The sequence below is a fragment of the Nipponia nippon genome, unplaced genomic scaffold, assembly GCF_047370975.1.
Source record: "Nipponia nippon isolate SJK-2023a ecotype South Korea unplaced genomic scaffold, ASM4737097v1 scaffold_1, whole genome shotgun sequence".
Taxonomy (NCBI): Eukaryota; Metazoa; Chordata; class Aves; order Pelecaniformes; family Threskiornithidae; genus Nipponia; species Nipponia nippon.
The window spans coordinates 115,492,538-115,519,070 of NW_028262290.1; the positions used below are offsets into that span (position 1 = coordinate 115,492,538).

General features: G+C 40.5%; 2 protein-coding genes across 19 annotated transcripts in view; one reads left to right on the forward strand and one right to left on the reverse strand.

Moving 5' to 3' along the window:
• Window positions 1-2,296, forward strand: part of STARD3NL (STARD3 N-terminal like) — a 34,724-nt gene extending 32,428 nt beyond the window's left edge. For all 7 annotated transcript variants that reach the window (XM_087767922.1, XM_087767958.1, XM_087767964.1 and 4 more), the window contains one exon: window positions 2,227-2,296. In XM_087767922.1, coding sequence (XP_087624048.1) covers window positions 2,227-2,279 — 53 coding nt within the window. In that variant the 3' untranslated portion in view covers window positions 2,280-2,296. The remainder of the gene's footprint in view (window positions 1-2,226) is intronic.
• A 3,706-nt stretch (window positions 2,297-6,002) lies between these two features.
• On the reverse strand, window positions 6,003-26,211 carry MLH1 (mutL homolog 1). Of its 12 annotated transcripts, XR_015707023.1 has the most exons (21): window positions 25,852-26,211; window positions 25,483-25,573; window positions 25,249-25,347; window positions 24,086-24,159; window positions 23,696-23,768; window positions 22,504-22,595; window positions 21,146-21,188; window positions 20,419-20,507; window positions 18,679-18,791; window positions 17,993-18,086; window positions 16,849-17,002; window positions 15,731-16,089; window positions 14,802-14,950; window positions 12,923-13,031; window positions 12,021-12,084; window positions 11,322-11,486; window positions 10,412-10,504; window positions 9,909-10,022; window positions 7,198-9,345; window positions 6,432-6,850; window positions 6,003-6,122 (listed from the first exon to the last, which is right to left on the reverse strand). XR_015707023.1 is itself a non-coding variant. In XM_009464438.2 (19 exons), the coding sequence occupies exons 1-19, from the start codon at window positions 25,956-25,958 to the stop codon at window positions 9,178-9,180; spliced, it is 2,250 nt and encodes a 749-aa protein (XP_009462713.2). In that variant the 5' UTR covers window positions 25,959-26,106; the 3' UTR covers window positions 7,185-9,177. The 12 variants fall into 12 exon arrangements, 6 of the variants coding, with proteins under 6 accessions (XP_009462713.2, XP_087624121.1, XP_087624165.1 ...); XR_015707014.1 differs by lacking the exon at window positions 9,909-10,022 and having other exon boundaries at window positions 25,852-26,106; XR_015707024.1 differs by lacking the exon at window positions 25,483-25,573 and having other exon boundaries at window positions 25,852-25,879.
• Window positions 26,212-26,533: the final 322 nt, after the last annotated feature.

A 26,533-nucleotide genomic window follows, 5' to 3' on the forward strand; every position in this document is an offset into this window, starting at 1 on the left:
TGATTCAAAGGGAAAATGTATTTTAGTTAAAGCTGTGAGTCTATCTCGAGGAATAATGGTTGGGAGTATTATACTGGATTCAGCCTGGGATTTTTTTTTGGTGATAGAATATACAGCGTGAGAGGAAGTGTAAGTGGAGCCAGCGTGTTGTCCTTGGCAGTTTGGCTGGGTCAATGTTGCACGTGCAGTGAGCTATCATGCCTCAGCATGTGTGTGGTGACTACAGGTATATGACTGTGCCATTTCTTTCAGATTATCGAATGGCTGCTTGTCACCTGGGTTTCAGTAACAGCTCACGTGCCTTCTCCTAGTCTGCCCTAACTGCCAAGTAAATTTGTTTAAGCACCCTCAATGGGTATGAGGAGCAAAAGAAACGGTCAAATGAATATATTTGAACTAAAACACACGCACTGGTAGTCACAAAGTATTCTGAAACTGTTAGATGATGTACAGTAAAAATAGCTCACAATTAAAAATATTTTCTTCAAAATTCTGCATTTCTTTCAGATAAGACAAACGATGGATTATTCTAAGAGAGCAATTTTTGGTCAATTTGCCTTACATACTGATTGGAAAAATATTTAGAGATAAACTATTCCCTATGATCACGCAGAGAGGAATAAACCCCTCTGCTGACATGGCAACATGTCTAAAAACAAATCTTTGCTGTCAGGAGGTGACATTTAAAACAGGCTCTGTTGGAATTTTCAGCATATTTATCTTTTTATGTCTTCCTTGAAGATGCACATGTCCAGGACCATACCCTTTTCCATCCACTTCTTTATATCGGTTGACCCTTCATCTTCAACATTAGACTTGGTTGCCAAGTAATCATTCTGGAGGGAGTGAGTGGAAAATCATCCTGGAAAGAGTAAATTTCTACAGTTTCTGTACAATTTGAGCTTCAAAATGAAAGGCAGGTATGCTATTCCAAGAAAGGAAAGGACTTCAGAGTAGTTTGGCCAAAAAAACCACTTAAAACATCGTTGTTGTCTTTTTTTAGTTCTTTGTGAGAGGGAATGTGGGTCCATAGTTCAGCTTTAAATTGATAGCGGAAGTCCAAGTAAGTCTCCCAGGCATTTTATCAAAGACACTTCTTCACTCACCTTTTTTTTTTTCCTCCTGTGGGAGTCTCATTTAAACTGCCCGTGACATGTATGGTGAAATGCATGGGCTGATAAATTCCTCAGTCATCCCTGACAAGGGCTGACTGCCGCAAGGACTGACCGCCACCTCAGATGCGGGCAGAGACATCTGTGGCTTGGATTGGATCTCCAGAACGGCGGGTCAGCGCTGCTCACCCTGCTTGCTTGGTATCTTCTTGCTGTCCCTGAAACGACTGATCCATCAAGCCACCTTCCTGCGAAGCAGTGCCTCCAGCAGGAGCTGTCTCTGGGCACGTGGCCCCGTGACCAGCTAAGCTTTCTTTTTGGGGCCTTCCAGGGCTTTGTTTAAAGCCCTGGGCTTTAAACCAGAGGGCTGCGAGCAGGCAGGGGATGAGGAGAAGAGAACTGGGCAGGGAGAGGCAGAGGGAGCTGTCTGGTTTCTGGCTTAGAGTGAGACAATGTCTTGCCAGAACACTAGATACAGAAACTATTAACTTGTAAAGCAGTATTTCTGACTGCTTTGAAAGTGTCTTCTGAAGTTGTCTTCCAAAGGGCAGGATGTAGCAAGTGGGAAAATCTGCTTGTCAGTGGGCAGTTGCGGAGTTGATTGTTCCGAGTGTGTTGTAGTGAGAACTTGGAGCACTTGCTAACTGAATCCGTTGACAGGGTAGGTATTTCAAGAATGACCCCAGTGCTGGGTTTTGGGTTTGATAACTGTTAAAAAAAACCTTCAATATGAAATGTCTGAAAAGATAAGAAAACTAAAATAAAAAGTAAATATTTTTATGGGAAATAGTTGCTTTGAATTGCCTTCTGATAAGCCATTACAAGTGGTAGTCTGCTTTTTGCCTTTTTTTTGCTTTTTTTTTCTTTTTTCTTTTTTTTTCTTTTTTCTTTTTGTCTTTTTCTTTTTGTCTTTTTCTTTTTTCTTTTTCTTTTTCTTTTTTCTTTTTCTTCTTTTTTTCTTCTTTTTTTCTCCTTTTTTTCTCTTTTTCTCTTTTTCTCTTTTTCTCTTTTTCTCTTTTTCTCTTTTTCTCTTTTTCTCTTTTTCTCTTTTTCTTTTTCTTTTTTTCCTTCTTCTTCTGTCATTATCTAATTGCATTCTTGTCTTCCTTTTCAGGATCTGATGAAGACTCTGAGGAAAAACAAGACAGTGAAAAACCGGTTGTATAGCAAATATGAAAAAGCAGGTAAGTTCCTTTGCATAGAACCTGAATGTTCCTAAAAATATTTTTTTCTTCTTAGTTTCTTCCCAAATAATTTGAATGGTAGGTGAACTTAGGAGTTCGTCATCTTTGAACCCAGTCTGTCTGTCTTAGCAGCCTTCAAGCAGGAAATCCTGCCGGGCTCTTGAGAGCCTGTAGTTGGGGTCCTCTGTTGCTGAGCTCTGGTTAATCCGGGCCCAGGGGTCTGAGAGAGCCTTTCTGGAGTATAGTGTAAAAGGCTGCAGGCTCGGGATGGAACAGCTACAGGATTTATTTTTTGGCTGTCCTGGAAAGGACAATGGTGGACCAGATGTGTAGAAGCTCCTTTTTTTTGGAAGTGGGGAGAGAGATGTCTTTGGAGATGGCAATGCAAGAGTGCGAGGAAGAGATTCTTTTTGTTTACGCCTAAGACAAATATATTCATCTTGAAGACTGCATGGGCAAAACTACTTTGATATTTCCCCTCCTCAGTCTGTTTAATACTACAAATGGGTTACATCGGAGCAGCTGTGTCTTAAGGCTTTTGTAGTGTACTTTGGTTAAATGTGAGAGATGATTTCCTTATTTTGGAAATTACTTCATTGACTTTTGGAATTATCTTGCCCCATGCTTTCACTTCACCACACATGGCAAAGCTCAAGCTAGGGGAGGTATTAAACGTTCTCGAGAAGCTGAAGCTTCTGATTTGAAATCTTCTAGTGCTCGTCTGGAAGAGTAGATGACCTTTTCTTTTCAGCCTCCCTGTTTTCCCCGACTCACATCTTCATTCATCCTGACTTGTGTAATCTGTTACAGAAAGAAAATCTCTGAGGGAAGTTGTTGGGGTTTGGAAACTGGCAACAGAGTCTATGGCTGGCTTGCTGGTGGAGCTGCTGACAGGAGAATATATTCATTAGAAAGCAAAGGGAACGGTTCCCATGTACTGTAATACCTCACAAAGATGTACCTTGTTGACATATGTATATTAGGTTGCCTCCCAGGTGGTATGAAAATATTTGTTCATGATGTATTTTATTATTCAGTGATTCCTGAAGTTGGTCCTTCTAATGACTAGGTAATTACTGGAAAGTGTTGTCTTGTGTACCTAATCAAGAGACTGATAATATAATGAAGTAAAACTTCTCTGTGGTGGAAGTGTATTTAATGATTGTTGGGACTCACTAGGTAAAATAATTTTATGTTATTGCAAATTTGTCATTAGTTTTATGTTTACTTTTTTTAACTCCATGCATTTTCTTTTTTAATGGATATGTTCACTTTCTAAAATAAAAATGTTAAAACATGGGTAATGCATTATGATATTTTGTTGCTTTATCAACTGAAAATCCGCATGTACCACTCCTTTATTTCTTGTGGGGTAATGAGGATTCCAGTTTGCATAGGTTTTGTGCAAAATGCGTTATAGTGCTGTTTGGCTGCCTGTAGGGATGCAATGTTAGTGGTAGTGGAACGTAATTTCTTTGTTGCATGTATGATATCAAAAGGATGCAAGGAGCTTTTTGAAATAACTTAGTTCCCACGCCCGTACTGGTGGTGAATGTTCTCAGGTTCAAGGAGGAAACTGGAGTAAGTGAGCCTTTGCAAACACGAGTATTACCCCAGTAGGGAAAAGAAGGTAGTCAATCGTTCGATTTAGGCATGTAAGTATAAAATACCTATTTTCAGATACAGATCTTAAGTGTTAACTGACGCTTGATCAAAACAGTTTTAGGTAGTACCTAATTCCTACCTAAAGAGGAAGGTAAGTGTTGTTGCTTTCCTTATATAGCCATTAGATTTTATTAGCAACCTGCACAGCAAATATTAAGTACCAACGTATTCTTCACATGTTAACTCATGCATATGGACTCTGTTGCTTTGTAATATTTCCATCGCTGTGGAACAGAAGCACAGTTGGTAGAAGACAGGATGGGCTGTGGTCGATCTCTTCCAATCACAGCTTTTCCTTGAAGCAGTAGTGACTGTTTCAGTTTACAGGATTTTTCCACTAAAAGCACAAACCAAAAGCCGGTCCTCAAAGCATTAAACCATACATTGGCTTCCCCTTATTCAGTCTCAGCAAATCAATAAACTAGCAGCAGGGGCTTGTAAGCCACTGCAGCTGTCAAACTCACAGCCATGAACTTGGTGAGCGTCAGAAACTGCAGATGGATACCTATGTTCAACGCTGTTTAGGGCTGTGTGGATACAGGATTTCTTTTCTCTTTTCAACTTTGGGAATGAGACATCACAAGTGGGCTGGGAGATCATTTATTAAAAGTGGGCCTGAGTCGTGAACATGATCACTTGCTTAGTTGTTCTCTTGGAGTTGAGGCTACAGCACCGAATAAAGACCATTCTGGGAGCAGTACGAGGGGAAAGGAGAGGAAGAGATGGAGATAAAAGTGGGGCTATTGAAGTCTGCAAGAGCTACATTTAAGCAGATGTTTTGAGAATGCCTTCACAGCTATTTTATGTCACTTTAGTTGCTATCAAGCTTTAACAGTAAAATCATCACCTGCCTTTTTGCTCCAAATAACAGTTCTGTAAATAAGTGTATGACTAAAACATTAGGCAGTCTGTCTTCCTTCACGTTGAAGCTCAATATACATTGAAGGCAGTAAGTGGTTACACTGGCTTCAGCGTGCTATTTCTAAAATTCTCTTCTGTGACTGCTGGATGAAAAAAATAAGCCAGGATCAAGTCTAGCACTTATGTCACTTCAGAATATTGAAGATCTGTTTCAGCGGATGCAGGTAAGAATAAAGTATTAGAAGAAAAAAATAAATCAAAACCTGCCATTTAACAATGCTGGAATGTTCCTAACCAAATACTAAACTCAATGAGAAAAATGCATCTGGAATAGGAGGTCAAAAGTTCCATTAAACCTATGAACTTCATCTAGGTGCATGACTTGTATTTGAACACCTTCCTCAATCCGCAATATGGAATTCCTCTGGAAATCAAAGAAATGCAACCTGTCCTCAGTGCCTGCTTCCTCCTGCAGTTCAGTACTCAGAAAAATTAGGAAAGGGGAATTAATAGAAAACCATTAGCTGTAAAGCAGAACAAGCCATACGTGCTAGTGACAGAAAATCCTTGGGGGGGGGGGGGGGGGTATTTTGTTACACCAAACAGCTAACTATATGGCAAATGTAAGGTAAAGGTTTTGCAAGCCTCTCCTGACGCAGCGTGCTTTCTTGCTGTGGCGCGTGGTTCAGGTTCTCTGTGTATTGAGTTAAATGAGAGGCCCTGTTTTCATACGTGGGTAGTTTGCCAAGGAAATGCCTCCCTTTGGCACATCCAGAAACAGTTCTGGCTGCTGCCATGAGAGGTTGCATCTCCTGGAAATCTAAAATGCATCAGTTATGGTGTAGAAAGGAGTTCAAACACTCAATCCGAAATCACTCCCCTCAATCTGAACACTCAATCTGAAATCACTCCTCTCAAACCTACCTGTAAGACCTGCAAAGCTGGCTCAAAAACTCAGTTGTTCAATCCCGCCCTTCCCAAGGACGCGGGAAAGTTGTTCAATCCCGCCCATCTCCTCTCCTCGGGCAACCCCAAAGACCTCCCCAGAAGCACTTCCCACCAGCCTTTCCTAGAAAATGCTGCCTGCTTCTAACAGAAATGAGATTGTTCATGTGAAAGCCAGTAGTCATGGACTGATTACTTGGCGTGACAGCCTGACAGCAAGCTGAGTTACCTGGTACTTAGAACAGCTCTGAAGCGGTCAGCCTTATCCATGTACCCCAGACCGGGTTTGTCTCCAAGATGTCCTTCTGGGACAGTACACCAGCTCCTCGGGGACGGTTCCTCTGGCAGTAGCATCCTGCAAGCATACCCAGTAGGAAAAATACTGCAATACAACCCTTCTTCTTCCAACAAAGCCAGGGTGAAGCAGCCACCTCTCCCAGCTTGGGAAAGCTCTTGCTTCTGCCTTGCGGAAAAGCATGGGCTCTCCCTCCAGGGACTGAGAATTGCGTTTGAAGAACGATCGCTGCTCATTTTGGTGTCACCTAGAGAGGTCCCCTGGCAGCAGGGAGATGGTTTTTGAAATGAAGTAGCACAATTTAACCCTGCTATGTTTTAACAATTGGAAGGAAGGAGCTTGAGATGAATGACCTCGAATCTGGCTTACCGAGATTGGGGGCCAGCACGATACTGGCTGTCGTGGTAGATTTCTCAAAGTTCATTTCTTTTGGGTGACGCAAGTTGTGCTCAGAAAAACAAAATCATAGCAGAATCTGGAGTTGAGCGTGTTGAGCATTTAACTCTGCTAAACGAATGCATGTCAGGCCCGGAGAACTGTTTTTACGTGATTCTTCCGTTTTCCTGTGAGTCACGAGTAACTGAGCTGATCTGAGCAGCTCGGCAGGCAGGCAAGAAAGCAGCTCACCCCGAGCTGTTCTAGTTTTGAAAAGCTGAGTCTGTGAAGTGTTGCAAACACAGCAAATGTGGCTACGTGCTGTTCGTAATGTGTTGGGGTTTCTTTTTACTGGGCTTGAAAATGAGATTTGAAATGAGTTTTGTTTCAAGAAGCAGATCTGAATGAAGAAGCTAAAAGGAAAAAAAACCTTAGAACAGCAAGCTGTTGACCAAACTGATACCATTAGCTGGCTGTCATTTTGTAATCCATGACAGGCTTAGAAGTGTTTTCATTAATGATTTATTGCAATCTTAACTTCAACATACATTTTGCTAGAAAGGTTTCCTGCATTTTTTCCCCTTAGGAAGACAGTTAACCTCTATCTGGTTGCTTAAAGCTCTGAACTTTATAGATAAAAAAGTTGTTTCAGCCTTATTAGAAGTATTTTTCATTTTGTGCCAGAAACTTGGCACTATGTAATCAGGTTTCCATTAAATACCAAAAACGAGAAAAAATGAACAACTTAAAAGATACTTACGATTTTATTTAAGCATGTTTGTGCGTGTTTATAAACATTTCTCACATGCACATATGTCAGAGTCCAGTATTCTCTAACCACGTTCTTTCGGATGTTCCACAGAGGGAGCTTTTCATGTTTAGTATCAGATTTACTTATTTGATATATTAGGCATTACATGTGATTTGGCTTTAGAAGAGTGATAGAGCAGTATGCTGAAATCGCGAGACAAGCACACTATAGCAAGTGGCATCACAATACAAAGGTGATTCCCATTACCAGTCCCTATACATTCCACCACCATCGCCAGGAAGGAATACCTGGGTCGAGGCCAGCTCAAGCCAGCTGCTCACTTCAAATTTCATTTTGTTGGTTGCTCGGTGGTTGTACTCTGCGCAGGGTGAGCCACGTATCCACTTCCCCCGTGCTGGTCTGGCTGCCTCAGGAAGACACGACGCTCCCGTAGTTCTCTCATTGACGGTATTGCCATCAAAGCAGGGGATACAAGGAAGATGGTGCTTTCCAGAACAGTGTGGGTTTTGTCCACAGCCTGCTCTCCACGGACAGTGAATGCCATTAAAATCTTCCACTCCTTTCAAGCTGGCAGATCACAAGTGGGAAATGAGCAGCACCTGCAGTGGCAACCCTGAAATACCTGAAGTCACGCTACCCCTGCCTTACACTTTGCTTGAGGCCAGCAGGTGCCCATCTGAGAGGAATCACCCTTTTGGACCCATATCAGATGCTTTCCTGTTGCAAACCGCTGCCCTTCAGGCACATTTCTCAAAGCAAGGCAGGTTTCGGGACCTTTGCAATCCAGAGCATTAGTGCTTCTGCTTGCACCAGAGCTTCTTTCAAATGGAACAGGTATCTTTACAGTGCAAAACTGAAGCTTGCTTTCTTTTTTGGTTTGGATGCTAGATGCCTCTTGGACTTAGAAAAACGCTTTCCCTGTTGAGTAACAGCCTTGTATGTAGATCTCCCTAGGCCTACTCATTAAATTGGAGACAATTGTAGTTCAGTGATCACAGATCGCTGCTGTGCTGTTGACTCTTTGCATTCATTTTGTGTCTTTGTTCAGAAGAAACCATCAGGGGCTTACGAGTTGTTCTTACAGTGTATATTCTGAAGACGATGACTACTTGGGAGGTTTTGCGAGCACTCACATGTACAAAACATCTGCTAAAACCTCATTTGGCGTAGGGTGGTGAGCACATCTGCTCCTAGTTCACCTCCTCTAAACCACCTCATCGAAGCTGCAGAGCAGCACCAAGGGCCTCCTTGTGACAATTCAAGTTTGTGATGGTCTCAGGGAAGGTCAGGGTCAAACTAAAGCTCACGCCTTTTTTTTTTTTTTACTGCCTGCACAAGACTCATGCTTCCTCTGACACTGCAGCCTGGCCTCAGAGTGTCAGCTGCAACTCTTCTTCGAAAGGAATGCCACCTCTGTCTGCTCATTTGCCATCTGTCAGAGGGTTCCTGCTTCCATTTTCAGACGCCTTGATTAAAAGGGAAGGGATTTGCCTTATTTCAGCAAGGGGTCTAAAATATGACAAGACCAGCTCCTGCAGTAACAGATGATTTTAAGTGCTTTGCATGTACGTTCACAGTGCAGGTACTGTCACGCAACAATCATTTGTAAAACAAAAGGAGGTGGGTAACCTACATTGAAATTGCTTCTTGAAAGCAATGAAGTTAAGCTCTATCTCCTTTCACAATTACTTAACCCCATTAATTTTCTTCAGTAGAAGTTTTATTCTATTAGCATATCGCTTAGTAGTGAAACACAAAGCACAAGTAGAGATTTTATTTTAGGTTTAGACATAGCTAAAACAATTCTTTTTATTCTTCGATCAACAGAAGGAAAATAGACCATTTGCTATCATAGCAGTATGATATTAAATCCCCTCTTCTTCTTTCCTCCATCAAAATTCCAGCCTTACAACTGAATGGAGCATGAATGTTTTTTAGATATGCACCAGTCTATAAAAAAATACTTGCTCAACATCTCTCAAAAACTTTATATAGGTCAGGCAGGTTAGCAAGCTGCAAAATGTTGCCATCTTCTGCAAAGTGTTTAGGAGGTAAAAGATGAGTCCTAAATGCTTTGTAGAGTACATGTTCCACAGTCCATTTCCATGTTGTTGAAGCAGAGTCAGCATCTTCATTCTGAAATACAGGGAAAAAAAAAAAAAAAAAAGGACAAAATTAAACTGAAATTCTCTTTTACTAGAGGAGAGCACTCATTTAAGAAACTTTATTATGTAGGACTATAGTGATTGTGAAATTCTGCTAGTATTAGAGAAGTTGTTCATTCTATACAGTCAAGTTAATTTTAAGCTCTGGAAAGTCACTTGCAGAAGGGGCTAGCTTAACTGAATGATTAAGCAGATACTTAGATACAAGCAGACTATATTTTTAATTTATATGCATCCTTATTCTTCTACAGAAATTTATCATCATTCAGCAGGTTAAAAAAATACATCCCAAACTCAGAGGCCAAAGACTGTTGTAATATTAAGTACACTGCAATACCCAAAGTTAAAAGGTTCTCTTAATACATTTAATACTTCAGAAAATTTAAGCCACGTTCATTCAGAATCTTGCCGCACTGCTACTTGATTCACTTCACTGGAAGTAGAGTTGGGAGTAGAAGTCTGTAGTTGAAAAAGAAGAAGTTTCCCGTGTGGTGGTAGTTGTTTGTTCACACGAGCAGTTACATGTTCTTGTACCTGAGAGTTTGTCACGTTGGCTTCATCTATTATATATTGCTTTCTAATGGAATAGAACATAGCTAATTCTTTGCTTAGGCTTTCAAAACACTCCTTTTCTTCATCCCAGTTTACCTGTTACAAGAAAAAGTCATCATTTAATAGAATCTGGGTAGACAGAGAATCAGAGACTTGATATTCTTAATATGGAGAAGTCATAATAATGTCTTGGCCATTTTTGTGCTGATAAGGTAAAGGTATAGAACAAAAAAAAAAAAAAAGAAAAAGGTAGAAATGCAGGCTTTCAAATCAAAATATATTCCCATTCAATCAGTAGTTATGAATGCAGAGGCAAAGCACAACTGCTCGGTAACCACAGCAGAAGTGGCTGGAACATGTAACAGTACATTTAACGAACTCCAGCCTTTCCTTTGCAGCTTCTGATGAATTAATTTGTTTCACTTCGTTCTTTCCTAAATAGAGAAAGTCATTTGTGACTAAATAAACTCATTAAGAGAATATACCTCTGTGGCCAAGCGAAGGATAAACATAGGCAGTCCTTCCAGCGGCGGAACATAGTTGTCTATCAGAAGTGGTAACCCAATAAGGTTTCCTTCCTGCAAGGCAACGCTGCTGCTTCAGTAAAAAAAAAACACAACAACGTTCTTTCTTGCAGTAAATGCACCAAAACTGTTACTATTGTAAGAGTGATTCTTACCAAGCTTAGCAAGCCTTAGGGGTATCTGAAGTTACAAGATTTTAAAGCCTGATGCCAGGCAGACATTGCAGGAAGGGGGTTAGTGCTGGCGTTTAACTTCACGAGGCCTGAATTTAAGCCACTCAGCTCAGGAAGACCTGAATTCAGCCTCCTCCTCTACCTCTAGCCACTGACTACACAGATCCCGCTTCCCAGGAGAATATCGGAGCAAAGTGTCTGGGTTACATGACCCTTGATGAAGTCGTTCAGTTTTGTATAAAGAAGGGGTGCATTAGGCCACACACACACACACACACACACAAAAAAAAGACACATTGAGAGCAATGGTGATGCTGTAGCCCTGCCTAGCGAGAGAGCTGGTTAAGCTGCACACCTTGTTGGATAAGAAATCTGCATTCTAGTTATGGAAGCAATGACTAAATTATTTTATTTGGTAACTAATTAAATATAAACTTCTTTGTGTAGCGCCCTTCTAAAAGCGGCATAAGTCCTGAGCATTTTTAATGAAAGGGGTCAGCCACCTAAATCTTACTGGAGCTAGTTCTTAGTGATAGTTAAGAACTGCAAGCAAACTACTGCTGTTATCTGTTACCAAAACGCAGAATCACAGAATCGTTTAGGTTGGAAAAGACCTTTAAGATCATCAAGTCCAACTGTAAACCTAACACTGCCAAGTCCACCATTCATTTACTGTCAGAAGTACTAGCAGCGGTCACCTCATCAATTTCAAGAGAAAAATAATCTTTCAACATCTCAGTCTTCTTTTGCAGAAACTCCACAATGTACTCAGCAAGGCCTTCCTTTGGGCCGTCTTCTTCTGTCCAGCCACTTTCAGGATCCTCCAAAGCAAGCATCGAAAGCTCATATAAAGGAGCTGGCTCCTAAAAACGGAGAAGGCAAAGCCGTTGTGAATGATCAACATGTTCTATTGGAAATCTTCTTCCTCCTCATGTAAACTAATTGCAATATGTTGCTTCCAGCCTGCAGAGCAAACAGTTCTGCATATCGTAACCAGTCTAAAAAGTATAATTTCTTTCCGATATAATTCTGTGCAGTCCACAATCCAAAGTGCTGTGATATTTATAGGATAAATGCAATCAACACTGTATTTCTGATAGATTGTGTATTCAAATTAATTATTTGTCCCAATGTAACAAGCAACAGCAAAACTTGGTGAGTATCTAGAAGTGGCACTAATAAGCAGCAGCCAGGATGACAACTTACAGTAGTAGCTACAAAATTACTAACAGAGTTTTCTACATTCTATTCTTACTGTAAAAGAAACAAAAATATTGCTTTTGTAGCGGACAAAAACCAGCCTGTAAAACTATACATTTGTCTGAAAGGACAGGCTTATAGTCAATAAATTTAAAAAAAATCTTTTTATACAGGATATAATGTAAAATTATACTTACAGACAACCTTAAGACTCCAAAGTTTGCAAAGTCATAAATAAGTATCTGGTAGAAGAGTTCTTGGCTAAATTGAAGTACAAAAGTTAGTTATATGGACAGGATCATGTACCTCCAAGTTACCATAATTAAGAGGGGAAAGTAAGGGTCATCTTGGAAACATCAGCCATACATATCCATTCATATTAACAAAGATCTTAAACTAAACAGTTTAAGACTCACACACGCTATCTAGAAGTTTACAATTAAATCTGTCTCTTGGTTTCTGACATCATCAGCCACATTGGTGCAGAAATGTTACATACTCAAGCATGCAGCCGCTATTAGTCTATTCCCAGATACCTTCTATTTCAACCCTCTTTACTCCTTTGCTGCACTGCAAGAAGTGCACAGGAAATTGATAGACATGTCTATCTGCAGTCTATTCTCTTACCTGTTACAAAATTTACGTAAGGCCCTGTAAGGCTGCATATGCAAAAATACAAACTTCGTGTTACGATCGTGTCCTGCAGCTTCTCTGAACCCAACCGGATACATTTTACATCACTTTTCTGAAGTCTCTGCTTGCTCATCTTTATACGGCGTGCTGTAGACCGGTTGCTGCTGTAGACCGGTTGCTGCTGTAGACGATCATGAAGCAAAAAAATATCTTTTCCCTTCCCCCAGTCTGTGAGCACACAATGCAGTAGCCGGCATTTTAATTGCACGGATTCCCTGCAACTTTTCCCAAGCATGCCAGGCTTGTTTCCACTGTTCTGAACAGATTGCTTAACCTCTAGCCTCATGACTTTTTGGATAGGTAACGAGAAAATGATGCTGTTTTTCCTGTCATTTCCTTCCTTCTTATAATTAGCTTGGTAACTGGTATTTATTTCAAGTGCCAACAAGTCTAACGGCTTCTTTACCTGAGTTTTGTTGTATTGAGAAGATACAGTTTTGTCTGATATTGGGCCAGAGCCCACTGAGGACTGACACAGCCAACAAATGAGTGATTGTGTAGCATCTCCTGAAGATCTGAAACAATTGAGGGGTGGGGAAGACAAAAAACGGATATAATTTCATATCCGCAATCCTGCCCCGATTTATTTAGTTGAGTGGTTTGTGTCTTTTTAGCATTAAAGTCTCAGATTACTGTTCAGTCAATACTATACCCCTGCTTCTTATAGGCCTGTACTACCAGTTATCCACGTTCTGAAATACTAGTCATTTGTGTGCATACACATATGCTCATATATATTAAAGAACAGGTGAGAATAGCTATATAACAGTTAAACTACAAATGCAAATTAAAAAAACCAAATCTCTGATTGGCTTGAATAGCCTTTCAAAATTCGTTTCCAGCCACAGGAGATTAGTAAGGGAGCAGACACACTTCAAAGAAAACTGCAGATGTAGAACAACTTTGCAACAAAATCTAGTATTGTCAGACTAAGTTCTGAAACTCTGATAGAATAGGTCCATAATTTATTTATTTTTCTCTCCCAAAAGTAAGTAAGTTTCCAGCCTTCTCATTTATATATATTGTGGGGGGGGGGGGGGGGGGGCGGGGGAGAGGGAGGGGGAGGGATGAGAAGTCAGATTCCATAATAAGAGTTCATTTTAGGTATTCCACAAAAATATGTTAGTTGCAGTCCCTGGGAGCAGCTTCATTACAGGAGCTTGGCACTGCAGTCACAGCACGCGCAAAACACGACGCTACCCAAATTCCACTGTTACCTTTTCCAAAGGAATACGATATTGTGAGAAAAGTATTTCTTTCTTGCAAAACAGTCTCTTGTAGGTATTTCTTACACATGTGAAGACAAGACACATGGTAGAACTTGCACAGCTGCTTGAGCTTGTATTTTGAGACATTTTTGGACATTTTATGGCTCAAGGACAACTCTGATTTCAGTATTTAAACAATGACAATCAGATATGCAATTACCGGCTCAGAATTACCAGCTTAACGCAAAACTTTTTCTGGAGTACAAGTGAAGTGTAAGTACCTGCTTTCTAAAGATCAAGATTTTTAGTAGTTTGTAAATGTCTGCTGGTCTAGCCATTTTAGCTGTGGAGCGTCCCCAATTCTTACTACCAGAAAAATCAAAATAAATTCAACACCCCCCCCCCCCAAACACGAGATTCCCAACATTTAGACTAACTGAATAATACAGGTTATGTGACTCAGTATGACTCTGAAGGCAACCAAAAAAGCTAAGAGGGAAACAACCCTAGGAAGAATTTCAAATCTTTTACCTTTTTCTAAAAGAACTCTTACCAGAAGAGAGAATAATAGATGAAATGATGAGACTGGTGAAATAAGTGGGACAGATACAAATGAAAGTGAAAAGCAAAAGCAGTAAATAAAAACGATGATTATCAAGCCTGTCCCAGTCTACTTCACAATTATGCAACTGAGCAAAATTTTTGCAGTGACCATATCGTAGCTGCATTTCTGTTTGAAAAACTACAAAATAACTTAGCTTTTCAAGCTGTGATTTTATAGCGTTATTAGTGATGATGCAAGTTAAGGTTTGCAAAATATTCAGAATGCATAAAATGTCTATCAGCTAACAAGGTACATGAAAGTTTTTAGAACAGTCCTCCAGTGTGGCTCAGTACGACAGGTGCCTGTTCAAAGTTTGGCCCTTGACGTTTAACAAGTATTTTTGTTAAAAGCTCACTTAGCAGCACAGTGAGCTGACTGGGCCACCTATTAAATATCTTTTTCCTCAGCAGTTCAAACAATCATATTCAGTTAGTGGAATAACAATAATCTCGAGAAGCAAAAGGCTTGCTTACTTGCGTGTGCCTGGTTACTGATTTCCTCCTGGAGAGTCAATACACTGGTCAAGTTGATAATTCTTCTCCTAGGGGTGCAGGCAGCAGTCATGTCCCTTCTGGTGTCGTCTTTCTCCATTTCTATGTCCGCGTCTTCCCGTGGTCTCTTTCTGCAATACCGAAACAAAAGCAATTATCTTCAATTCTCCTGTCACTTAGGCAAAACACACCAACAGATGGGATGCCCAGCTCACACGCCGTATGTTAGCACAGGAAATGCAGAAAGTTTACCAAAGCTTCTCGCAAAGAAAGACTGTTTTATTTTACTTCCGAGGCATAATTGTTAGGAAAAGGTAGTTCATAAGAGAATCTATGACTCTCTAATACCAGTCACATCAGACATCTGTTAAGCACCAAGCAAACTGGGCTCTAAAGGACACATCAAAAAATGTTGATATTTCTAATGATTTTTTTCATGATCATTTTTCTGTAATACTGGGGTGGGGGAAATCCACGTTTCCTGAGAAGACTTTGACCTCTCATAACAGCTCCTGCAGGAGCTATAAAAAGATTACAGCACTTTTATCTTTACTAGGGTAATGTCTGCAAAATTCAGTGATTTAGTTTCTATCCCCCACGAAAGGAGGGCCTCCAAAGAGACACCGTTCAGTATGATCTCCCTACAGTTGATGTCATTATTTATACTGCTTCCTGCCTTTCAGCGTGCATGGAAATCCCATTCCAGTTACAAAATTTATCACAAGTGATGTAATTTACAGTTCACAGATGAAGTTTAATTTCTCAATAAAATGCCATGGAAAGTTATTCTAAGAAAATTTTTCCTTCGGAAAAAGCAGAAGTTCAAAGAAATCAGAAAAATCTTCAGTTTCAGTGCCAAGCCATGAAATAAATAGGTAGCCTTGCATGACCTCAGGAAAGACGAGACTTACCGAGGAGGCACGGTCTCAGGCGACAAATGTCCACTCTCACTCGCCCCCCCAGGCATCACCGTGTCCTCCTGAACATCAGCCATTTCAACTAGATCACCGACATCTTCCATTTCAGCATCCGGTGGCCTGACCGCACCCTCCGGAGGTCCTGCCTTAACCTCTGTCGTCACTTCAGTGGGGCCTGTACTTAGGGGGTTGTTCACCGGCTGAAGAAAAGCATCCAGTTTCTGCTCTCGGGAATCAGTGCGGACCATCTGATGCGCGTAAACTTTATCACTGGTTCCTTTGGTAGCTGCAGAAGAGTTTGCTGATGCTTTTACAACCTCACTGGAAGAACAGTCGGCGCCTGGAAGCAACGTCTTCATTCGGATATGGGGAAGTGAAGAGAAGAGATTCAACAACAACAAGAAAAAAAACCACAAGGATCAGCCACATTTCTCACAGCATCTTACTGCTCAGAGGCAAGTAACTTTCAAGCCCCACAAACGCAATGTCAACTGCTTCAACAGGCTGCCAACTTTGCACTTGCTAGACAAATAGCATAAATGTCATCATCTTGGCAGTTCATGAAATCATTAGTTAGCATTCCCTTATCTCAAAGGGAAAAATCTTTAATGTAAAAAAAGCACAAGGAAAGTTGTTTTTTTAAAAAGATTATAGTTATAATTTTAAACTCCGCTGTATATAGAGAGATATTAGAAAATCTTCTTTCTGATTTTTTTTTCCAGTTAGATTAAATCCAAGGTGTTATCAAATACATAGAACAAACAAGTTCCTCAAGTCACACATCCTCCACATAAACCAGGGCAGAATAAAAACGATTTACCACATGTGAAGACTAATATACTCATAAAATCAAAAAGACTGAACAGATACTTGACAGAGAAGTATTTAAAATGTTTTCATGCACTTTTTCTCCAGTCAGTTCGCTGCCACATTGTTAGCATGGGTATATTAAAGCAATTTCATCCCTGAAACACAGAGCAAAGATCTCAAGCTACCGGTGTAACACTGATGACTATCAATCACTGCATACCTTGTACTACTGAACAGAGTAAATGTATCCACAGTAGTTAAAATAGGGCAGAGCCCTGGTCACTTCAAACACATGTTCTCACCTGAGTGAAGTACATCCTTGAAGAATTAGAGCCCAATAATTTGCTCTCTACATGTTGTTGCACACGCTCTAGAATACTATCTTCATGAAGGAAATGGACCTCATGTTTTGTAGGGTGCACATTCACATCTACATTCTGGGGGGCTATTTCCAGGCTGGAAAACATTTTAAAAGAAGTTAACCTAAAGTTTCCCATGGGTGGCAGAGACAGCACAAATTGGTTCAGTACAAAATTTGTCAGACTTGGGGCCATCGCTCCATGCAGAGTAGCCAAAATATTCCCGAAATCTGAAGTTATACCAAACAAATCTGACTGTAGTGTATTAAAAAGTAACTACTCCGAAGAACTCTATTCCAAACTCACCAAAATCAGCTTACGTAGGTAAGCTTAAACCAATCTCTCCATTGTACTACTACAAAACAGTTTTTAGAAATATCTTTTACTTGCAGTGTCTCATGAGTTAATGCTTCTGATGCCCTGTCGTTTAGCAATAATCCCAAGCAGGAATTCAATTAAATGCTGCAATGCAAGATCTTTATTGTTAGAAAGCCCTGGATATCCATAAATTTCACTGGTAAATGGCAAGATTCAATTGGTTAGCAGTTACAAAGCCAGGTCTCCCATTCTTAATCATATTCTGCAGTTCTTAAAGGACAGTTTCAGTTCAATTTTAGCTATTACTTGATTTTTAAAAAAAATATATTTATTTCCTGTAAGCAGTATGCAATTCACTTCTTTTTGTTGCACTAGCATACCAAGAACAACTGATAAAAATAACAATACAAATATAAATCCCAGCAAGGAAAAATGTTAACGAGTTTGGAATAAGTTATCTGACTGGTCTTAAATGCTCTGCTGTACTCCTAGCGTAACTTGTTTTCCTAAGCGAAGAACATCCATAATGTCAAAGGACTTAAGCTGAAATTACAGACACTCACTGCTTCTGAAAATTTAGATTTCTTTAATGTGATTGATTTTTATAACATTAAAAGATACACAGTGAATTCTCTCCTGTCTGGCAATTAGTTACCTCAGTGCAATGCTTAACACTACTGTCAGGAACACAGCTGTCCTTCTAAACCTACTGACCCTAGCTATATCCTACAAGATCATATTAAAAGGCTGCTTCTTCCTATTACTTTACCTTAAGTATAGGAATGGATGTGTACTTTTTGGCAAATATGCAGCATACACAGTTTCTATGGCTTTCCGCAAAGCGGCTGACTCTACCAATCGATCTGAAACACAGAACAAAATGCTATTTTCAAAGTGCACCACTGAAATACACTGCACAGTGTCCAACTACTCCTTCAGGCCAATGTTTTCACGCTTCATGTCTTCAAAGGGCATCCATTATACCCATTTTTCCCCGAGACCTATTTATTCTTCATATAAAACCAGGAATAGGCAGTATCTTCTTAGTATTTTTTATATTTAGAAGTATTTTTTCCACAAATACTGAAATAACCAGACTACCTTTTCATTATTTCATACAGTCAATGTTTGTTGCATCCCATGCCAATGCTGCTACAGAATGGAGAGACCACTCTGTGTGAGTCGGCAGGACACAATCGTAACCTTGATACTCCGCAAGCTTAAGTTTCTTTAGGCCCAGTCTTAGCTGCTTTCCACTGTTTCGAGTGCAAAGCATGATGCACATTACAAATAGAAAAACACCTTAAGACCTACAATTAACTGTAATACTTACTCTTCAATGTTTTTAAGAATGCTTATACATTTTTCAGTTCTTCAGAAAGTTTTGTTCTTCTGATTATTATGCAAGCAACATATGACTGTACAACATGCTTTTTTTTTTTTTTTAAAACTTACGGTTTATGAAGAGTAAAAATATACATTTCTTCACAGAGTAGTTTGCATTCGTGATGTAGCCTTTCATTTTAAAGGCCAGACTTGCATCTTCACAACCCACTTCTATCAGTTCCCTATTGAAAGTTTGACAGAAACACACACAAAAAATGAATTTTTCTGTTGATGCAAACTTCAAACAGTGCTCATGAGTAGCAATATATTGTTCTATATTCTATTTATATCACAGTTAATGAAAACGTTAGAATTATTTGAGAGTTCAAACATTCATTGCCGAGTCACAAAAATTATTTAACCCGAACTGCATTGTTTCTTCTTTCTAAGTAAATGTAAAATAGTAATACAGTATGATTGCAGTCTGTAAAACTATCCACAGTATCTTTTTAATAGCCTAACATATCACAGTATCCGTAATATTATAGCCATCTATTGATAATTCTAATATGCATTTCACCATTTAAGTCATTGACAGAGACAGACAAGGACAATTCAAAATAGTCAGCAGCCAGGGAAGAACATTCTTGTTCTTGAACTACTCTGTCCACTTTTGCCAGTCTAATACTTATTGGTGGGCTGCTAAGAAGTCATAAAAATGTAAACTTTTTTTCTTGCTCATGCATACGGGTCCTAAACATTAACAGTTTTCATAACAGGTTTTTATAATTTTTCATGATTCATCAGTCAAGGAAATCCACTTTGGTAGTTGGTGAGCACAGCTCTCTAGCAAGGCATTATGCCAGCTTCTAAAGTTAACATAGAAAAGGCCTATGGGCTACTCATTTCCAATTCAACCTCAATATATACTGACTGCCATTTTTATTTGTGTTCATTTTTTAAGTCGAAATAACAAGCTAGACTAAACACCATCTTGAATTGGATAAAATAAAAGTTTCACTTCAAAACATCTGATCAAAACATTTAAGTTGAAATGGACAATTTATTCAGAACTGTACAAAGGGAAAACTGTATCAAATAAGCAGTAGCAATAGACAAAAAAATGTGTAACAAAGAAATACAAACAACACCGCAAACCTTATCACTAAACAGCCTCTCTATTTTGCTGTGTTTCATAAAGGTGTTTACATGTATTAAAAGTTACATTCCTTAGATGTGAAGTGTGATTTTTAGTAACTGAATCAAATCGACACCCAAGTATTCATGGGACAAATCCATTCCACAAGTCCATTCAATGAATTCTTCACAGCGGAATGTCTTATAAAGAGAGAATTTTTCCTAAAGTGCAGATACATTTTCAAAAGACAATTGGTTTTATTTGTTTTCAGCTTTTCTGCCTGGCTTACTCAGCCTCAGCTAGTGTAGCTTTTGTCAAAATATTAAACCATAAGATTTCAGAAAAATGAGTTTGAGGAGACTTCAAAATTTATCAGATAGCAGACTGTGGTAAGATTTTCATGGTGTAGGAAGAGCCTAGGAACATGTGGAGAACACAGGTACAGCTTGCTCTTTTTAAATGAGCACACAGAAAGTTACAAGCAGATGGTTCCCTTGTAGTACATTAAAGGAACAGCTTTGCAACTTCCCTCTTTCCTTTGATATACTTAAAAAAAAGTCACACATTCTGCAAGCCAAGGGAGAGCTCTGTTATTGCAACACTCCCTCTTCTCTGTAATTCACCTTGAAGGAAGCAGGAAAAGTTAGCAGAGCCCATGTTCTTCACAAGAGAAAGGGGAGGGAGACTTTCTAGTAAGCTTCATGTCAAAAGGAAACTTGACATCAACATACCTGCTAACAGCATTTCCAAAGATGGACCTAATGTTGTCCACCGTTGAGGCATTTGATAAGGTTCTAACATCTGACACGGTATCACCTTGCTAAGGAGAGCAGAAATGAGTATCAATCAATTCACAGTTCTGGCTGAAGTTTTAGAAATACACTGAACTTAACAATAACGTTTCTAACAAAAAGGCATGGGACATTAATACAAAACATTATAATGATGTTACTATTTACTTATTTGTGTTCAGAAAAGCAATAGATGGTAAATGGCACAGGATGACAAGATTTGCTAGAGCACATCAGACCCACTCAAGGCTAGTAACTCCATCTTTGAAAGCGAGGAACATAAGCAGTTCCGTAAATAATTATCAAGAATGCCGCAGAATGAAGGTACTCCATCCCATCCTCTTTCATACAGTTATTAGTAACCAGACTCTCAAAAGAAGCTGAAACAGCTCATAAAGCTACAAAAAAATAACATGTTGACCACACAGAAAACTCCAAACTCCTGACAAATACATTTGTCTTGTTTACTTTCAACTAATGTGTTTTCTATCCAAACTGCATCAACAAACACGTCAGCATTTCAGTACAAGGCAAGGCTCTATACACTACTCCCACTACAAAAGATGCAGTGCACATTTTCTGGCATTTTCATATATACACATTATATATATACACATACACACATATATACAGGCATGCAGTGAAGTTAAGGACTTTATTTACATACCTTTTTAGCTGAAAAGCTGATTCCCGAGTTATGGATGGCATACCTGAAAAATAGGTAAACATAAGACGGCAGTATGTGAAAGAAAAGGTTACTTTCCCTGAATGCTGAAAAGCAGCGAGTAACAGGGGCAATCTCATTTCCTGTTACACAGTAATGGGATTCGAGCCCAACTGAGCTTTTGTAGACTACACAGCTAAAAAAATAAATGTTTTCTATTTATAACTCATCTGTAACCATATGAAATTCAAGGATCAGTTAGCTTATTTCTCAAAAAAACCCTGATAAACTTCTAGAGAGCTCATTAGTTCAGTTTCATTGCATAGGTTTAACTAGAAGAACAGCCAAACCTCCTCAGTATAACGGAATCAAGTCTCACCTACGAGGGAGAAGGAACTGACAAATGGCTGGCTCGCCCTTCTAACCTCCCCTACCCAGATGGTTCAGCTGCCTGTGACACCAAGGTCAAGTTCTGATACGCTACAGCTGCGTAACGCTGGCTCAAACTCCTAGGGAAGTTGCTAAGCTGGGAGAAAGAACACACAGTAGAACCTTGCAAGACAAGAAACGTACAAATGCAGACAGGTTAGACCGTTGTGACCGGGACAGTTAGCAACTCAAAAATTCAAGAGGGAAAAAAAAAAACAAAATGAAAAGATATAAAATCCTAACGGAAAAACGCCCCAATGAGTTGGAAGCCCGTCACTCAGCAAGACTTCAGATCAGCCTGTTCCACAGAGCAGCGGGACCTGGCCCTCCACCTCGTGGCTGAAGTCTGCCTGGTCTGAAGACCCTTAAGTAGCTCATTCAGGGAGCAGGCTAACGCTTAGCATAAAGTCTTGCTACTCTTTGCTAGCTTTTGTTATTACTGAAAGCATAAAGCAGTTATTTTGGTTACATTGTGTAGATCCTGCTTGCAAAGTCTCTGCACATGGCAAAAGATACAACAAAGGGAGGCAGGAAGGGAACATCTGGTAGCTAAAGTGATTTTTTTTTTTTCTTTTTAACAACGTGAAATCGCCATTCAGCTTTTTCATATTCAGCCAAATCTCAATGCTCTTGCACAGTTTTTACTTGGCTTCTATTCAGTCCAAGTTCATTGAGAGTTCACTCATTCAAGTCTATCACCATTTGTTTGCTGGAATTCCTATTAATAATAGTCATAGACTGAATACACTGTTTCTACTCTGGATTTTCTGCATCAAACTGGACTGTTATCTGACACCATATACTAACAAATAGTTAAAAAAACCCTCAAAAACAACAACAACAAAGGACACCACACACACCCCACTCCCTCTGAAAAACCCCAGTACCCTCAATGGCAGTAGAAAAAATTAGAGCCTCCTATTTCAGTTTACCTGCCAACAACTTCTAGTATTTTTGCATATTCTTCATTTGGATTTTTTAAAGCTTTCCTCCTTGTATTTACATTGTAAAAAAGATCTTCAACCTACAGAGAAAAGAGATCACAGTTAAAAATTGTTTTAAAAATCTCCTCTCATTATATAATTCATCTAAATCCATCCTCTTAATAGCTACTACAAAATTTTCTGAAAACATTTTAGTTTATGAAGGATAAACATTCAATTTATTCCTTACCTGCTTAGGTTCACCTAACAAAATGCACCTCCAGAGAAATGTATGTTTTCAAGTATTTTGGTATATCAGTGTTTTTACCCATAACAACAATTCTACCACTCACTTTTCAGTGAGTTATATGCTTTCCATTGCAGATGACAATGGATTCCCTGGTTACACTGTGTTTTAATGAAATGCAAATAAATGTTAAAAGTTGCTGCAATCAAGGCTGTTAATGTCATTAAAACAGCATCTTAAATTGTTCATTTTCACCATTTATTTAAACAATACGCAAATTATTTCTCTGCTATAGTGAGAAAGGCAGAAATTTAAAGTTCAGATACATTATCCTAAACATTGACATGTGAAGCTTGCTGGGTGTATGTTCCCACTGCAAGACACACACCTGCAGACTCCCAGGCCAGACTTCCACTTTCCACCCTACACTGTCCAACACGCACGCTCCTTCCCATTCTGGGCTCCTTGTTCTTCATAATCCCGCTGCCAATCCTGATCCCAACCCACATTCAAAGCTTGGCAGATAAGAAAGATATGACTGAAAGACAAACAGTGGTTCTGCAGTTTCCCGTGCCAGCCCTCATCTTCCCACTCTGGCTCATACGATGTGGACCACTCCTCCATATTCTGAGCTTCTTGCTTCTTGTAGCCCTAACTGTCCATTGAGGCTTTCAGCAGTCCAGAAGGATTATGAAATATTTTTGACAGTATATGACTACGCTATCCTCAGAAGGGGAAAGAAAAAAAAAAAAAAAATCTTCTGAAGTTTACCTTGCTGTCTTTGGGGAACAAAACAAAAAAAACCCAACAAAACCACACAACAACATCATTTGGAAAATATTCTATAAGGTGATACTGTCATGTACCTTACAATGTAACACGTACCAATAAGCGGTGCAAGCATAACAACCAGGGAACAGAAGAGGGACAAGAGAGAACATGCACAAAACTTACGGTGATCTGAGTTCCTTGGTTTCCAGCACATGGTTTCGGAGGGGCTTTAATTTTTCCATCACTGTAAGTAGCTCTAGGCAGAAAATAAAAATAAATAGACAAGAGTTTACCCTACATTGGCTGCTGAAGTAGAATTCCTTTTAAGATTATCTTTTTTCCCCTATTTTTAAAAGATATGGTTTAGCTAAAAGCTTACCTTTACAATTTGGAATAATTTAAAAAAAAAAAAAATTACTCAAACTATGTTTTCTCACATTCTGAGTCTTTTTTGTAACTACCCTAGAAGTGCATACCCCACCCTCCTCCTTAATAAGAGCACTGAAAAGAGAATTAAATACATCTGTTCATTATTACATGCAGCAGAAGTCACTTGGATAATAGGTAGCATACCTGTACGCACACTTTGCATCAGCTGTTTTAGTTGTTACCGTAACGTGGGCAACATGACTGATGCTAGCCAACGCCTAGAGAAAGAGAAAGCATCTTTGTAAACCTTGCTCTGGAGACCACCGATTGCTGAGGGAGCGTCCACACTTCAAACAGCATCACTGAATTCTGATACACCACTTGCAGGTAATTATTAAAAGACCCTCACAAGAAAATTGCCGGTCAGTAAAGCTTTAACAAATTTTAGTACCTATAACACTGACTTCTACCCAGGACCTTCTTTTGGCTTTTCTAACGCTTCATTATCTCTGACAATGCAAGCAGCTAACCATGTTACACAGCTAAAAGAAATTTGCAAAGTTATTACAGTTGTACTCTTTTCTTCCTTTCATGTTAACAAAAGACAGCTGGAAGGTTTTAGCCATTACTTCCTCATCCCCGCCCTCCTGACTGTAGGTAATATTAAAAAGTTAGGTTACAATGGTTTTCCTGAGAAACTCAATGGATGTGTCTACACAGCCTGCTGAAACCAGCCTCAGGACCAGACTCCACTGGCTGTGCAGCTGATTCTGTTGCAAGTGCGTGAGGAGAGAACTCAAGCAGTCTATTCTCTGGAGCATGCAAGGATCTACGTATCTGAGCACAGGCAATACACTTTTATGTCTTGTTGTCCACCTGGAGAGGAAAGCAGAACTCACCCTGGACTGTTCTTTCTGACAAGTTTAGATACAGCCTATGGGAATCTGGAGAACTAGTATATCTGAGGGGTCAGAGATACTGAATTTGACTAATAGCAAAAGCAAAGGAAGACAAATGTACATTTCAAATATTTAAGTACTGTATTTAGACAAATGTCTGACATCAAAGATTCACCTTCCACTCAAATCTTTCACTGTCTTTTACCTGTAGCTTCCTGAAGCAACATTTGAGAAGACAGGCCTTATTTTACTTAAAAAAAAAAAAAAAATCTTACTCCAGAAAGCAAAAAGAATATATACGTCTCCCTAGGCACCTATTTGGTCTTGAAAGACAGAAACGTATTTTGAACTATACTCACACGGCAGACTCTCTCAGAAAATAGAAGCTTCTGTAAAGAGTATTGGCAATGAGATAGTATGTAAACCCCACTACAACAGGAAAACAACAAACCTTGATGAAGAGCTTACCTCGCCCCTAAAACCATATGTAGAAATACTAGCCAAGTCTTCAAATTTTTGCAGTTTACTCGTAGTAAATCTCTCGCATACAATATCCAGATCTTCTTTCTATGTGAGAGGGACGAGTAATAGTCATTTTCCGTTTCCAAGTTTTTTTCAAGATCAGAAACATTTATAAATTGAAATAAGTTTTAAAAGGTAGTATTAAACATCAGCATACAGCTGTCAGCTTTGTTTACTCACTCTGATACCGCAGCCGTTATCTTGGACCTGGATGAGCTTCAGACCACCTTCTTTCACTACTACCTGGATACTGGTAGATTTAGCATCCAAACTGCAGAAACCAAGAAAGCATTCTCGGGAACAGCAGCTCGAGAGCACAGAGGGCTGTACCACTTAAACTGAATTTCAAATCACTCTCATACAAGTGACAGCTTGTTTCTACTCTAGCCGTCGCTCATACCGGAATTTATTCTGTTTCAAGTAAATCTTTACTGTCCCCTTCCTTTTTTTCCTTCTAACAGCAGCGGTATGTTATTCTAAACCCCACGGCCTGGCAGCGGCGAGGGCAGCCGCCGCGCGCCCGAGGCCCCCAGCCCCCTCCCGCCTTACCAGTTCTCTATCATCTCCTTGATGGCGTTCGCCGGTCTCTGGATGACCTCGCCGGCCGCGATGCGGTTCACCACAGCTTCATCCAGCCGCCGGATCACGCCGGCCATCTGGGCCCTGACAGGAGCCCGGCCCGGGCAGCTGCCCCGCGGGAAGGGGCGCCCGAGGCGCGGAGGCCGGCGGCTCGGGCAGCCCCAGCAAACGGGTCTCTGAGGGGAGAGGGGGGCACTAAGGGGAACCCCTGGGTCAGCGGGGAGCGGGAGGGAAGCGGGGAGGGGAGGTCGGCGCGGAACGCCGCTCCGGCGGGGCTGAGGGGAGGGGACAGAAAGGGCCGCACGGCCCCGCTCCCGCCAAACCACCGCCCGCCTCCCTGAGCGGGCGGCTCTGCGATTGGGCGGCGCGAGTGCCCATCACACGGCCTCCTTCCTTCCCGCGGCGAAAACAAACACGGGGAGGGGCCGGGAGGCGGTGGGAGCCCCGCGGCCCCGCCGCGATTGGCTGAGCGGCCCGGGGGGCGGGCCGAGGGCAGGGCGTGCAGGGAGGGAGGGGCGCGCCACCTGGCGGCGGGAGGTCGCGCCGCGCGCGGGGTCGCGGCAGGCGTGACGCCGCGCATCTCCGACGTCGGCATCGCGCTGCGTGCTCGCGGCGCGCCCAGGGCGGGGCGGCCGTCAGCGCAGCGTGGGTT

Coding starts and splice junctions, on each gene's coding strand:
- MLH1 (XM_009464438.2), bottom strand. CDS start 25,958: ATGGCCGGCGTGATCCGGCGGCTGGATGAAGCTGTGGTGAACCGCATC. Junction 25,348..25,482: donor ATAACGGCTGCGGTATCAGA/GTGAGTAAACAA, acceptor CCTCTCACATAG/AAAGAAGATCTGGATATTGT. Junction 10,505..11,321: donor TTTCTCTTGAAATTGATGAG/GTGACCGCTGCT, acceptor GTTGCCTTGCAG/GAAGGAAACCTTATTGGGTT.